A 14638-nucleotide genomic window follows, 5' to 3' on the forward strand; every position below is an offset into this window, starting at 1 on the left:
TTATGTTGTGTAGTAGTACCCAAACTGATTTTTCATAAAAACTACATTTAGCATATATTTTCACTGTATCTAGATGATATAATAAGTTGACAAATATATATTGGATTCTCGAGTCAGCCGCCATTATTGTTGAAGAGCCGTTTTCTTGTGAACGTATGCATGCTAGATTAACTTGTTCTTGCTTAGTGGTGGTACATATGTTGCCCATAGCACCCCTAACGAAGTATTGGGCATACTTAAATTTTGTTTTTAGGAGGTCATGGTTGCATCCTATGTTTGAGCAATATTCTTTGTCAAATAATGAACTGAGTTACGAACAATTCTTTATATTTTCTTGGTAAGTGAGACTTTGTTCGTATGGTTGATGACCCGTGTAGATGGTGGGTGTTCGGCTTTGTCTTCACCGATAAAACCTTTGACGACTCTTCATATATCACTTGGAGTTATTACAACCAAGAAGTTATAGTTGTTCTTGTGCCATTTTCATTTTAAAAACTTCACTCGTATGTGTTGCACATAATAATTTTTTATCGTACTATTCTATACTTGCAGTAGTAGTCGACATATTTATGTTGTAGTACATTTCACACGATACTTATTAAAAGATGAATTTTAATACTAACTTCATTACATCAATTCACATTCAACCAAGTACGAGGGGATTGCAGATGAGTGTATAACATTTTTTTTGAATTCTATACTATGAAGGATACACACGCTTGGTTGCACTTTCGTGCAACATCTTAGTCATCTGTAAGCTTATTGTATCAAAATTGACAAAATTTTAAAAATGTTAGGCATTAGTTATGTTTTGGCCACCCACTTACACCTTTCTAGCCTAGCCCACCAAACCACATATCCATCCTTTTATTTTCCTACTAAAAATATCTCGTATGGTGCAGGCAGGAACTTTAGGTTTCCTACTCACGACGCCTCTCCTCCTCGTCCTGTCTCGATTGCTGCATGATGCAACTTCTCCCCCTCTTTCTCCGTTCCCTTTCTACACTAGTGCAAACCAGCCAATGAAGCTCAATATCTTGCCGGAGAAGTTTGATCCCTCGATGGAATCAGTTAGTTTGTCATCAGAGTGGTTGAATCCTCGTCATTGAGTATGAATCCTTACAGGAGAGGCCGAATCCTCGCGATAGAGATTTACTTCTCATTTGAGAAATGTGATTCCCCACCGGAAAGGTTGATTTCTCACCACAACACCTTGCTGACCGCTTTTTTAAGCGCCCGACGATTGAACATACGCCTATCGTTATTTATCATACACATCGTTCAAGGATGAAAGGTAACATCACAAAATTCATTTCAAACCCAAAAATTATTTGGGGTGGAAAATATTAGCAATACCAATTAAGGGCTTGCGGTGTGAAATATTCGGTTTGGTTTGATTTTCAGGGTTTGTGAAACCTCGGGGTTATGTGATATTTTGTTTTTGTGTGAGGGGTTATGTATCCTTCTTCCCCTCTTTCCAATAAATGCGTTTTGGTTCAGAGGAGTGCTTGGGAGAGTGCGCATGACAGGCCGCCAGGCCGGAGAACTGCCGACTTCTTCCCGACATCGCTCGATCATGGCGTCGTCGTCGGAGCCGCCGCCGAAGAAGCGGAAGCTCGTCGATGCCCAGACCCTGAGCCCCTCGCGCACTCCGCGGCTGCCCCCGCCTCTGCCCCCAGGCCTATCCCCTACCCCGCCGCCCCCCGAAACCCTAGCAGCAGCCGCGCCCTCCGCCCCACCACCGCCCCCTCAGTCGCCGCCGCCGACACCGGAGGAGCTCCACCGCAAGCGCAGCAACCGGGAGGAGCTGCGCAAACTCTTCGAGTGCTACCGCCGCATCCGCCTCTGCGTGGAGCGCAAGGACGCGCGTCTCATGCCCGAGCTCGAGCATGTCTACCTCGCCCTTATCACCGCGTCCCGAGGTACCTAAAATCCTCCTCCCACCCCACACCCCCTTTGTGTCAGATGCTGTTTTTAGAAATTACATTTGTAAGTAGCCGATTTGGTGAATCACGGTGAGGTGGGGGCATGCTTGAAACCACTTGACAGCTAGATTTTGTATTGGATCAGTCCCAGTGGATGGTAGAATCGTGAGCCCTTCATTCCATGGGAAAATGTTTTTGCTGAACATCACTTGGTTAACCTGTCCCTATGTAGCTCAAAGCTCTAGTATGCTTTGGTAGATCAAAAAGAGTTCTATTGTTAGGATTTGTTTGGTTTGAGCCCATGCCTACCCTACCAACACTTGCATAGCGAAATGTCATGGTTTTCCTTACACATGATTTGACAAATGCTGCTAATTTTTTAACTAGATTAGTAAGGTGCCATGGACATGCCAAAGCTTTGGCAATCATCCAAACAAGGACCAAAACTTTGGCCATGGCCAACATTAAATTGGTAGGTTTCGTTCTGGACACAAACAAAACATACCCAAGGCTGAGAATGTGAGATCGACACTGCATGGATAATTTTTCTTTTTTAAGAAAAAGAAATAGGCCCTGCATCGATCTGGTATAGGGTTCACCGCTGGATATACGCTTTAGATGTGCTGCTGACACCTGAAACTGTCAACATCAGTGGTTATTCGATATACCTACGTGAAGTCATTAGTTATAATTCATTTATGAAAATATAACAAATGCACAACTTAATTACTGCGTCATTCTTAACTAACGTTCGAAGCAAGAGCGGATCCATCTTTGATGGAAGGTTGTAATCCCGTTGAAGTTTCTATTTTAACTATTCTGTGTGTCATGGTGTTGCCAAGTCACCCTTGAGGCAGAGTACAGAGTTTTGCCCTCGACTTGCCAGGGTTAGGCACGCCAATCCTAAGATTAACGAGCAATATTTAGGAGGAAATGCTGTATTACCTTTTTCAGCTGATCAGGAAGGCATATAGCCTCCCCCCCAGGAGGAAATGCTGTATTATCCTTTTTTAGCCGATCAGGAAGGCTAATAGCCCCCCCTCCCCCCTGGTTCCATTAACCAGAATGAAACCAGCAGGACCTGTAATATCTTTGGGACTGGAGAACATAATAGTAATATTTCCTAGCCTAATTGCAGATGTCCAAATTTTCTTTTGGTACTGTCATGTTTAAGCAAGGAAATAAATAGCGCACTATGCTAAATAGCGTCGCCCCTGAAAATATGCTATTAGCAAGACATTGTGCACTGATCAATTTCGTGAGACAATTCTCTACACGCTATAGCACACTATTTTTTTCAGTGTGTTTAAGTACTCTTCTGTAACCAGTTTTATCTATGGCACCCTGACAGCTTGGACGGGCAGAGCTGAAATCTTTTATAGTGAAAGCGCTTGTCTCCTACCATGTTCAGAAACCGTTTTCATTCTTTTCCTCGTCCATCCATACAGGTTGCACAAGTGTACAACGTATCTTAGCTAAGCTGATTCCTCAATATGCCTCATACTGTCCTACTGCACTTGAGGCAGCTGCTAAAGTCTCCATCAAGATGTACAATTGGAACTTGGCCATTGTAACAAGAGGGGAGGATGCAGATGGCGTGGCATATCGGACTGCTAGGGCTTGTATTGTTGGCTTAGTTGACATATGCTCCACAGCATCTCTTGAAGCTCCCAAGTCATCTGTTATAACAGGAATCTGCTCTGCAGTCTATATGACTGTCCTCACTTTCTTCATTTCAACATTTGATGGGAAGGATATCCATCATATAGGCTCCAGAAGACTTTCAAAGCTTCAGGACCCCATGGAGTTAATAGACATTGTAAAGCAGGAGTCAGGGGATGACAGCCAACTGGCACATGATTGTTTGTTTGAACTCAGGGCACTATCCTTGCTATGCATATTTCTTTTATCCCCAGAGAACCTACTAGAAGCCTGTTTTGCATTGATTGCTTCAGCAGAAACTGACCATATAAGAGGACTGTACTTTTTAAATCAGCTGACCTGCAATGTGAGCAAAGGTATCTCAGATCTTGCTCTGGACAATAAGGCCGATGTAGCCTCACAGTGTACTGAGATGGAAATAGATCTGTCTGACACCAAAGAGATTGTTGATTCAAAGCCTTCTTCTGATGTGTCTGGCATTTCAGGAAGGTCTATGGTAGAATCAAATGAGTGTTACATCACAATGGTATGGAGCGGTTTTGGCTGATGATGCATTTTCACCTTTTTGTTATGTACATTTGAATTTTGCACAATAGAAACAATAATTGGTTGTAGCGTACCAAAATCTACCAGAGAACATTTTGAAACTGATTAATTTGGTTACCCTTCTATTTTGGCTCATACAATGGTTTGGTTATGGATAGTTGAATTACGCACTTTTTTTTCATTTCCTGTTTATAATGATGGTCTGCAGACGTTTAAGGTTAAGCCAGAAATTTATTAGCCAGATTTGCTATGGGAAAAGGATATATCATGCATGCCTTTTAGAGATTGATTATTTATGTTGACTTAAGCTAGCGTTAGTATAAAATTATGACTCAGCAACTCGCTATTTCCTAATGGCTGTGTGAGTACCTATGTTACTTCCCGCCCTTCTTTTATGATTGGGTGTTGACATAGACCCTTGGTTAGTTCATGTTTCTATGTGGACGTCGCTTTAAAGGAAGACGGGGATGAACTGATTTTGCTCTTCCAACAGTCACTATTCTCTTGTGAACAAGTATTGATGGAATGTTTTTTTTTGTAATAAAAAATAAGAAAATATGATGGTTGGAAAAAGTGTACGGGTTCACTTAGGATTAGAGAATGAGTTGGTGATCTCTTGGGTCTTCGCTGCAATCTTCCACTTAATTATGTCGTAAAATCATGTCCTCTAGCTTTGCTTTATGTTGCAGTGACCTTTTTTACGTTTATTTATCCAAATATGTCATAACTAGCTTCCACATGCAGGCAATATCTAGACATCCATCTTTGAGAGGTTGGATATTGCGGAGGTACAAAAAAATATGCGATTCCTGTAGATCTACTGTGCTGTCAGAGGTATCATCTTGTTTGAAAGTTTTGGGCTCTTTATCAGAACTCGATGAGGATAAAAGTTCCATGGACTGTGAACCATCAGTGCTGGAGAAGCCCGACAAAAGTGCAGGAGAGAAGACTGTCAATAGTGATACCTATGCATTAAAGTCTGTGCAGACAGATGATGTGAAAACTGAGAAGCTGGCAGATGCGAAAACTAGTGGCCGCAAGGGTGCAAGATCTGATCTTTATGTTGCTTCTGTCTCGAGCGATGTAATTTCGGTCTCAAAGGAACTTTGGGTTGGTTCACTGGGAAATAGTGCTGCAGAGGCACTAGTTCGATCTAAATTCGAGGAGTTTGGCCCATTAACGAACTTCTTATTTTATCCTTCCAAAGAATTTGCCTTGGTTGAATATGGAAACATAGTGCACGCTGTTCGGGCATGTGGATATATGCGGGGCTCCTCTATTTGGGGTGGTGATCTTCAGATAAGGTATTTAGATAGACTTATAGGTAGTAAGGGATTTGTTGGTGGTATAGCTGTTGGTGAAAGCTGCCATATTTATGTTGGTAAAGTCAAGAATCAGAAAGAAAAAGATGAGGTGTTCGATGAATTGAAGTCAGCAGGCCTGAAGAGGCCATGTGGCTGTATCGATATCTCCGGTGAAAATGCTTTGATTCTTGAATTTGAGACATCAGTTGATGCAGCTGTTGCAAAAGCCCATATTAGGCGCCAAGCTCATTCAGATGTTTATTCCCAGGATAAGAATACATCTGTTCATCAGCTTTTGGTACATAACATGGACAAGTCAATCCCTGAGACAGAATTTATCAATGCTTTCTCACGATTTGGTGAGGTCAGTAGGTGGCAGTTTAATCGGATTGATGGGAGCTGCTTGATAGATTATGAATCACAGAGTGCTGCTGCCTGTGCAAAGTCGCAGATGCATGGTGCAAGGTTTGGCTTGAAGTTGATTAGTGTTGAATCTAGGACATGCAGCACAGGAGCTGTTCACGATAAAACTTTTTCACCTGTTATTCGAATGCCAGCCCAGAACCTTCCGGACAGCAGCAGTCACCATGAGATCAGGTTAACCTTTTCTCTTGTTCTTACATGGATAGTTTCTTGGTTGGACCTGTTGTTATTTGGTGTTCACATATATTTTCTAAATAGATAAACTACCATACTTCATACAAGACCATAACAGAAACATAATAGGTAAGATAATGGCCCACACATGGACGGTTATCGACAAGCTAAACCAAAGCATAGAAGTCACTGGTGGTTAATTTGATTACAACATAGATTCCAACACGTGCTTTATGAGCATGTCTCTTTCTTTGGACGACTTCTCTGTCAGATTAACGTGATTGTGGGACCATCCCATGGTATTTATAAACATGTCAACTTTAGATATGCAACTGGGCAGGTTTTGTATACCTATTTTTAGCATGCTATTTCTGGTCATCTAACTAGAATTTTGTGAAGATGCACTTGAATTTCATTATGCCATGGAAGATGCTTCTTGATTTTACCTTTTTCTTGTCAATGTGATTGTTACATAAGAAATTAGTGTGTTTTATGGCACTACGGTTGTGAGCCTACGCATATGTTACTGTTAGCACTACACATATGTTGTTGCTGCCGTATGGTTTTTCATATGCACCATTTATTTATTGTCAGTCCTTAAGTACAGAGTACATCAGATCGCACTCTGCTCAGTTCAAGTTACTTCTCATTAGTATAATGTCAACACTCTGGTGTTGCCACTACCAGTACATGATCATGCCTCTTGGGGTATTGTATCATTGGATCTGGTTACGTGTTCAAAATATGCTGCATACATATAGGCTATAGCTGATATTGGCATACTGCAATCACGCAGTGCATATGGAAACAACAAACAAATAAACATGAGTCACATAAATTATAATTCACAACTCATGATTTTTAATAACAGCTTGCAATTGCGATCATGGAAGTTGCATCTAGGATTTACTTAAACACATACTTGAACACTCATTACCATGCCATCCTCTTATGTTAAATAAATCAGAAATTTATGGTGCCTCGAAAGCATCAGAACACGCTGCCCTCATATATAATTTATACAACATGCAGACATAATTTTCTAGCTTACCAATACCAATCTATGTATATTATTTATGATGTTTACACACCACGCGGAAAATTTGCTATGTTGCATGACAGTTATACTTATTTCTGTGATGGAAACATATGCAGGAATCCAAGGGTTTCAGCGTATCATACAGGTTACACAGTACAGGGGGATCGGCCAATATATGGTCAGTATTGTTTAACGAAACAGAAACTTTGAAAGCTTGTGCATGATATATAGTTCCAATGTAACAATCCGTTGCTTGGTGTGCAGGTCCACGACCTCCCAATACACAACAATTATGGCAGTACAAGGATCTAGAGTCAAACAGGGCTCCACAAGGAATGCCTCCCTGCCCACCTGTTTCCGCACATCGATCTTCTGTAATACCACCACCACCACCTCCTATCCAAACTTCTTTTGTTCGTCCTGTATATCCTGGTCCGGGCAGTCCATGGGAAAACACTACACCAAATCCACCCTTCGGCCGTGTTTCTCCTCGCATGATGCCCGGAAGTAGCTTCCGTATTCCGTCTGCTCCTCCTCCTTTCATACCGTCTTGTGTTACCCCTCTTACACAGCTTCCTGGAAGCTCAGCACAGCATTCAGAGAAAATGCCACCACCTATACCAAATGTCGCTCCCTCACCATTTACACCTCTAGATATGCCACCTCCACCACGATCTCCACCACCATTACCTGTTTCCGAGCCACCTTCTGTTCCACCGCCCCCAAGTTCTCCTCCGGTACAACCTTCAACTGATCCTTGTAACTCACATAAGCCATGCCCTCATCCTCAATGGCAGGGTTCTCTTACAAAAAGTGGTATACACTACTGCACAATCTATGCAAGTAGAATAGAGTTGGATGCCTGTAGACACGAAAGTACTGTTCCTGAACCAGCAGAGTAAGGCTCACATAAATTTACTCTTATTTGCGCATTGCTAGTTTGTTACATTTATGTTATAATAAAAAACCTTGTTTGGACATGTCAGGTGGCCCTCAAGATTAGATGTTCTAAAGCGCACAGCTTTCCAGCACGCAAAGACAATTATCTCCAATGCTCCACCTAATAAAGTAAGATTCTGAGGTCATGTACTATTTCAGAATATATCGAACCTACTTGTACTTCAAATTTTAAGATTCTTAAGTTGTCACAGTGAGAAAGGGTGTCATTTTCTTGTACATAACATGCAATTTTTTCCGACTAGTTGCCATGTTATCACTAAATATGCTTTTAATCTGCAAACATACATATAAACTGTGACACTGCGCCATAGAACATTCTTTGTTTGGGTCTGTTACCTGGAAGATGCGAAAGCACTATTTGATGGGTGATGTTCCCAACAAATGACTTGTTCGTGATCAATCTTGCTTTCCTTTATACCATGAAGGCCCACCTTTTCTCATTTCTTCTATTCCTTTATCAGTTTCTCCCTTTTGTTCCCCAACCTCCTCTTTTCTTCCTTGCTCTTCAGTTTTCTACCATTTTGTAAATTCAAGAGCTTGCGGACTGCCGGAGTTTGCCTCCTTTGGTGACGGTGCCATGTCCCTCACCGTCTGCCAACACTCTAGATTTAGCGAGGATCTTGCGTTGCCGTCGGGTACCTCCTCAGCGCTGCTGGCTGGCTTCCACCTCCGCTGGCCAAACACTCCGCTGCCGTAGGTGCCTCACTTGTCTTCATCGCTGCCTGACTTTCTTTTCTTGCTTCCGGCGCTGTAAAAGGTGGGGGAATGTCTGTTTCTTAGTATTTTTGTATGTCAGTTTTGTTTATTCAAGGCAAAGTTCTAAAATGTTAAAGCTCCAGTTGTTTGGGCTGAAAGTTGTTTTTGTGTATTTGAAAGCCTGAATTGTTTTGATTACAAAGTTGGCATGTAATGAACTGAAAGTTGGCTCATCTGAATGAAAGTTGGTTCTCATCTAATTGGGAGTACGTGTTCATTCGTTTGATTCAATGTTGAAATTTTTGAATCCAGACCTCTGCAAGTTGATGAATTGTGAAACATAGCTTGTATAACATTTAGGAAGTTGAGTTCGACAGTTCTTTAAATTTCTTGCTATCCTTGTCCTCGACAACAGCACTACTTCTGGACACAAAGGTAGGAGGTGGGAGGGGGCAGGCCTTTATAGCCCCAACAGATGTAGGCTCCGTGCACATCGGTCTCTGTCAGAAACTGATCATTCCACTGATTGTCTGAAAAACATGGGTCCGCTGTATCGAGGCAGGGGCAACAGCATGGGAGGAGCCCTATGTGAGATGAATGTGAGTCCATTTGGAAAGCATAGAATTATGAAAGCATTCAGTTGCATTAGGAACGAGCTAATAAGTCCAATCATACGAAGAGGTCAGAGGTCTGAGCATCCATTATATAAGGATAAGGATGGAGTGTATCTGCTTTGTAATCAAGCAAGAGCAATCAATCTGATCTTCCCATTATTCTCGAGTCTCAACCTATGTCTACCCAATCCCATGCAGCCACGTCGCTTGGTTATATTCAGCACAGTAGTTATCCTGTTGTGGATCTAGGTTCACAACATTTGGTATCAGAGCCGACCAGACCACCATGGCTTTTGCTGCCAAGACGATATTGTGAAGGATCCTTCGTGTCTCTAACACCACTGACAGCGTGCTTCATCAGGTCTTTGATATTTATGGAGTAGTGGAGGCAATCAGAAATTTTCTAGCAAGGCCATGGATCGTGGTCTTCGTCGAATATTGTGGTTTAGCCATGATGCAGCACGAGCTTTCACGAATTTACAGGATTGCAATATCTTGGTACCAAGTCACTCCCTATATCATCCGGTACTAGACATTGCCAAGTTAATGATGGCGACAAAACATTATGCAGCGGTGCCAGTGACACGGTCGCAAGAAGCAGCAGCAGAGTCATCACAAGAAGCAGAGGTGCAACAGCCGCAGCCAAGCAAGGAGGACCAACAAGATGCAAAGCCCAGTGCAGCCAATCACGGCTGCAAGGATCTCCACAGCAGAGGGACCCGTTTCAGCATTGAAGGCGAAGCATCAAGTTGTGGTAGCAGCTGAAGCGCGTGATTGCAAGCAATGGGGATGTGCAGGCGTCATGTGGTGCAGGTCAGGAAGGAAGCTAGCAAGGGAGGCGAGCTGCTGAGGAAGGAAAGAAAGCAACGTTGACAAGAAGAATTGGAGCAAGATTCATGTGTGGCAGGCCGCAAGAATCAATCACACCCAGGTGCACATAGATTCTTAATCGGTCCAGGAGATAGTCAAGGACTCGATCAAGTTTTAAGGAAGGAAACCAAAACCATTAAAGGAAGTACGGGTTTTATTCGGTGCGTTTGACAGCAAAGACAGAAAAGGAAAGAGCACGAGGTCAACTTGGAAAGATAATTTCATGCACCAAAACAATAATTTCAAAATCCAGATGGTTAGTGAACCGGTCGAGCGACTGGTTCACTGGTTTGTCCGGTTCAATGGCGACAAAAAAGTCATATTTAATTAATATTTAAGCTTACATGAGAAAATAGGACCTCAAATCCCATGGATACATCCCCAAGCACCTGCTACATGCATGCATCCCCAAGCACCAACGCAAGCTACGGACCGTGGCCGACGGGCTGCAAGCTCACAAGTGGGCACGGGATATCCATGGCGTGCTCGGGATCCAAGAGGTTGGCCAATACCTACAGCTCTGGCACAAGACCGAACACACGATGCTCTCCAATGAGCCTGATCACCTGCTATGGAAGTGGACTGCAAGCGGCACTTATACTGCGCGATCGGCCTACCAGGCTACCTTCCACGGCTCCATCGCATGCGATGCCTGGAAGCTCACCTGGAAATGTTGGGCGCCGCCGCGCGTCCGATTCTTCCACTGGCTCGCCCAGCTCGATCGCTGCTGGACGGCTGACCGGCTTGCCAGAAGAGGGTTACAACATCCCCCACGGTGCCCCCTATGCGACCAGGAACCATAAACCATGCACCACCTCCTCCTCACCTGCCCATTCTCCCGGCAGGTTTGGCACGAGGCCCTGGCATGGCTGAGGATGCCCTGTCGCCCACCCGATGGCGAGGAATCACTCAATGCTTGGTGGACCACCGCGAGGCAGACTACGCCGAAGCTGATGCGCAAAGGCCTCGCATCCATGACCCTGCTCGTGCCTTGGATGACATGGAAGCACAGGAATGACTGCGTGTTTGACAGAGGTCGCCCCTCGACCATTAGCCTGATAGCGAAGATCAAGGAGGAAGCAGCGCTTTGGGCCAGAGCCGGCGCACAAGGCCTCAAAGCTGCGATCCCACAGACCTGGGATGTCCACTGATTTTCTTTCCTAGCCCTGTAACCACCTCCTAGGAGGATTGTAACTCAAACCCCTATCTTTTCAATGAAATGAAACACAAAAGTCTTTTGCGTTTTCTCGAAAAATAAATAAATCCCATGGATACACATAATAAAGGCCGTAGCCCACCAATATATCACAAAACCAAGCCACCATGGTGTTCGATCCCCACATGAAACAACTTATTTTAATATTTGTTCGTATTTTCTTCTAAACATTCTTTTAGTCCTATGAAACCGTACAGGTCGCCGGCTCCCATTTTTTCCGACCAGACAGCCAGATTGGTCTGATTTTTTGAGAGGCCTACAAATGGACAGAGTCCAAAACTTGAGAGATGCCCAATTCCGCGGGAGAGTTTCCGGGCTCACACAATTACAATTTTTTGTCTGAGTTTACCATCTACTGTCCTTTAAGGAAAGGACTCCAGCAAGTTATGCATATCAAGCATGCTTGCATATCCTGTTGAATTAGGCCATGAAAAGTTTGGCATGTTTACTTTCTGTTTCGTATCCATCCAGGAGACAAATTTGGAAAGGTTAAATTGCTTGCATACAAGGAACAGGCCAAGCCAAAAAGGAATGAGAATATCCAGGAGCTAAAAGGAAAGGTTCTGTGTCTATATTGTAAAACCATGAGGATGACAGAGCCAGGGCACCTCGATCTCTTCTCTGCCATGAGTCTTACATGGGCACATCAGGATGGGCAGCCATAATGTGCGCTAGAGTGTCGGTTGTAGTGCAACAGGAGGCACTGCCGACAATGCAACTCCTACAAACTCTAGCGTGCATATATGTCTTTACTTGATGCACTAAAAGAGACCACCGGATCATCTACAATGGCTATTGGACTACAAGGCTTTAATGCTTGAATACAAGGATTTTGATATCTTTGGATCAATGGAGTGTTATAGTTGTCAGCACGTTCCATATCTTGCAAGTTTAGTTCATAGCTGATTCAGTCAATGATGCGTGATCGCCATTCATCAGTGACACTTGAAGCCACAAATAGCATATTTTGATGTGTCACTCAGTTCACAGTGGTGATTAAAGTGGGGAATCATGATAAATGGATATGCTATTGCTACTAAAAGCAAGATGATTAGGCTTCAAGCAGAAGGTTGACAGCTGATCGCAGGCAATAGTGCTAGTCAAGTTGTAGACAGCGTGGTGGTTGTGTTTTGATGTCCAAGGTGATGTGGCCGGCGACATATTGTTTACGCCACATCTTAATTGCTTAAGTGCTGTGGCTGCAGCCAACGTATATTTTGTAAACAATACTTTGTGTCTGTATCGCCTTCAACCCATACTGGCATTTAACTCTTGTATGGTTTCTCTGACTAAATAGAGATGTTTTAAGGATGCTAAGGAGCTCAAATAGTGTGTTGCAGAGAGAAGAGATGATCACCTTTTACTCTTCAATTTGCATAAAAGAATATTAACTTCTATTTTTCATTTTGCAGAAAGAAGTCTGTCGGTTGTTGCCTTGTTCGAATGGTGATCAGAAAGGGGTATGATCAAAATGAACTACTATGTGATTCGATCCCTTTACTTTTTGAACAATTTACTTATCGTATAGATGCGTCTACATCAATCATGTACAACCTATTAAAAAATAGAATTATCGTCACTTTCTGTAATTGATGAAAACTAAAAACTTGTGAATCCCCCCAAGTATAAAAGAGATAGGAATACCTAGAATTTTTAGTGTGGTCTTGCAGGGTGAAACGAACTGACATGATAGTTACTTGCGGCGGAAATTGAATTTAGACTAGAGTGATTGGTTTGATAAAATGTATCCCGTCTACTTTTGCTTCTTTATTTACTCTCGCAAATGACCTGGTAGTATTCATGTACCACCTGGAATTTACTCTCTTGTACGAGGCAGTTTTGGATAACACAGCTGTTTAACAAGTATATGTATTAATACGACAGGCTCAAGACTTATTTGATTGAATTAAATGGGGGTAGCTATCAGTCTGTTATGCTGGATTTGATTGAATTAAATGGGGGTAGCTATCAGTCTGTTATGCTGGATTTTGCATATTGCTCTAGTGACTGTATGATCCATACTGGCACTTTTATCTAGGGGGAACTTTGTTGGAAATGTGTATATGACTGGATTGATACCTGTCATCTTAGGAGCTGTAGTGAGCAACCAGAGAGTTATCCCCTCCCCAGAAGCCAAAATTGTGTCATTTGGCTGTAGATATCATCAGAAAGGGACAATTATTCGGTTATTCCATAGTGCTGAGACACCAGTCAGGCAATAGGTGTAGTTTCTTTCCTAACACACATTTTGGGGTTTGCCATTTATGACTATTACATGACTTCTAATCTCGAGTCTTAGATGTTATTATCTTGTGCAAGTTTTACTGTTTATAAGCACCAAAGAAAACTTTAAGCAACTCTGGTCTGCCTCTGTTTTGCCCTCAGACGTGTAGACTTAGGTTTTATCTTTTCTCTGGAGTTGTGTTAATTTCAAAAATGAACGTTGAAGAGATATACACCTGCTGGCCTGCATAAGCTGCAGTATGCAGAGTAACAGCAGCATAGTTGTCGTATTAACGGCAGCTCTTGACATAAGAATTCTGAGATATCATGTAAGTGCTTGCGTGGCTTCACAAGTTCAAAACTTAAGAATTTGCAGATCACGTGCGTGCTTTAGTAGATTTACAAGTTGAATACTTATGAATTCAACTTTCAGGATGTAATAGTCAGAGATTGCTTCTTTTGCAACTTGGCGGCAAACTTGTCTAAGCATAATTACCTTTTGCATCTTGCAGTTCCGGGATTTCATCTCCTATCTGAAGCAGAACAAGTACGCCGGGGTCATAAAGATCCCTCCTGTGAAGCCCATGGGGTCGAGGCTGCTATTTATCCTTCCTCCCACATCCGAGGTGTTTGGCCTGCTAGGCCTTCCGCCTCAACAGACTGAGTGTCTAATCGCTGTGGTTCTACCAAAGGAAACAGCCACTGAAGTGTCTTGATATAATGTATGTAAATCGTAAACCTTGATCGTAGAACGTGTATGTAGACCTTGTCGCTGCTGGCTTTGCACACAGTAAACAGTTTGTGCGTCTATTAGTATGGCGCTGTGATTCCTTTTGTTTTATTTACATTAGAACGTTAGCCCTTCAAAACTAATCGTTCGTTCCATGCGTTGTAGCACCCGAGTCCTACTACTGTACATGCTAGGCAATAAGTCTACTTTATGTTTAACAACTGAATTGTTAAATATGATCCACTGTTAGATTCTA

At 42.8% G+C, this 14638-nt stretch overlaps 1 protein-coding gene across 2 annotated transcripts; it reads left to right on the forward strand.

Annotated features, from left to right (window-relative positions):
- Positions 1–1497: 1497 nt before the first annotated feature.
- LOC123444495 lies at positions 1498–14638 on the forward strand. 2 transcript variants are annotated; one of them, XM_045121223.1, is made up of 8 exons: positions 1503–1922; positions 3374–4113; positions 4878–6034; positions 7190–7251; positions 7338–7971; positions 8060–8141; positions 12842–12889; positions 14165–14638. In XM_045121223.1, the coding sequence occupies exons 1-8, from the start codon at positions 1523–1525 to the stop codon at positions 14366–14368; spliced, it is 3327 nt and encodes a 1108-aa protein (XP_044977158.1). In that variant the 5' UTR covers positions 1503–1522; the 3' UTR covers positions 14369–14638. The 2 variants fall into 2 exon arrangements, with proteins under 2 accessions (XP_044977159.1, XP_044977158.1); XM_045121224.1 differs by lacking the exons at positions 12842–12889; positions 14165–14638 and adding an exon at positions 8543–10391 and having other exon boundaries at positions 1498–1922.

Source organism: Hordeum vulgare, chromosome 3H (assembly GCF_904849725.1).
Source record: "Hordeum vulgare subsp. vulgare chromosome 3H, MorexV3_pseudomolecules_assembly, whole genome shotgun sequence".
NCBI classification, from domain to species: Eukaryota; Viridiplantae; Streptophyta; class Magnoliopsida; order Poales; family Poaceae; genus Hordeum; species Hordeum vulgare.

Excerpts from the sequence above, each read along its gene's own strand:
- LOC123444495 (XM_045121223.1), top strand. The coding sequence starts at position 1,523 with ATGACAGGCCGCCAGGCCGGAGAACTGCCGACTTCTTCCCGACATCGC. Across the intron at positions 1,923-3,373 it reads CCTTATCACCGCGTCCCGAG|GTTGCACAAGTGTACAACGT; the intron begins GTACCTAAAATC and ends CCATCCATACAG. Across the intron at positions 8,142-12,841 it reads CCAATGCTCCACCTAATAAA|AAAGAAGTCTGTCGGTTGTT; the intron begins GTAAGATTCTGA and ends TTCATTTTGCAG.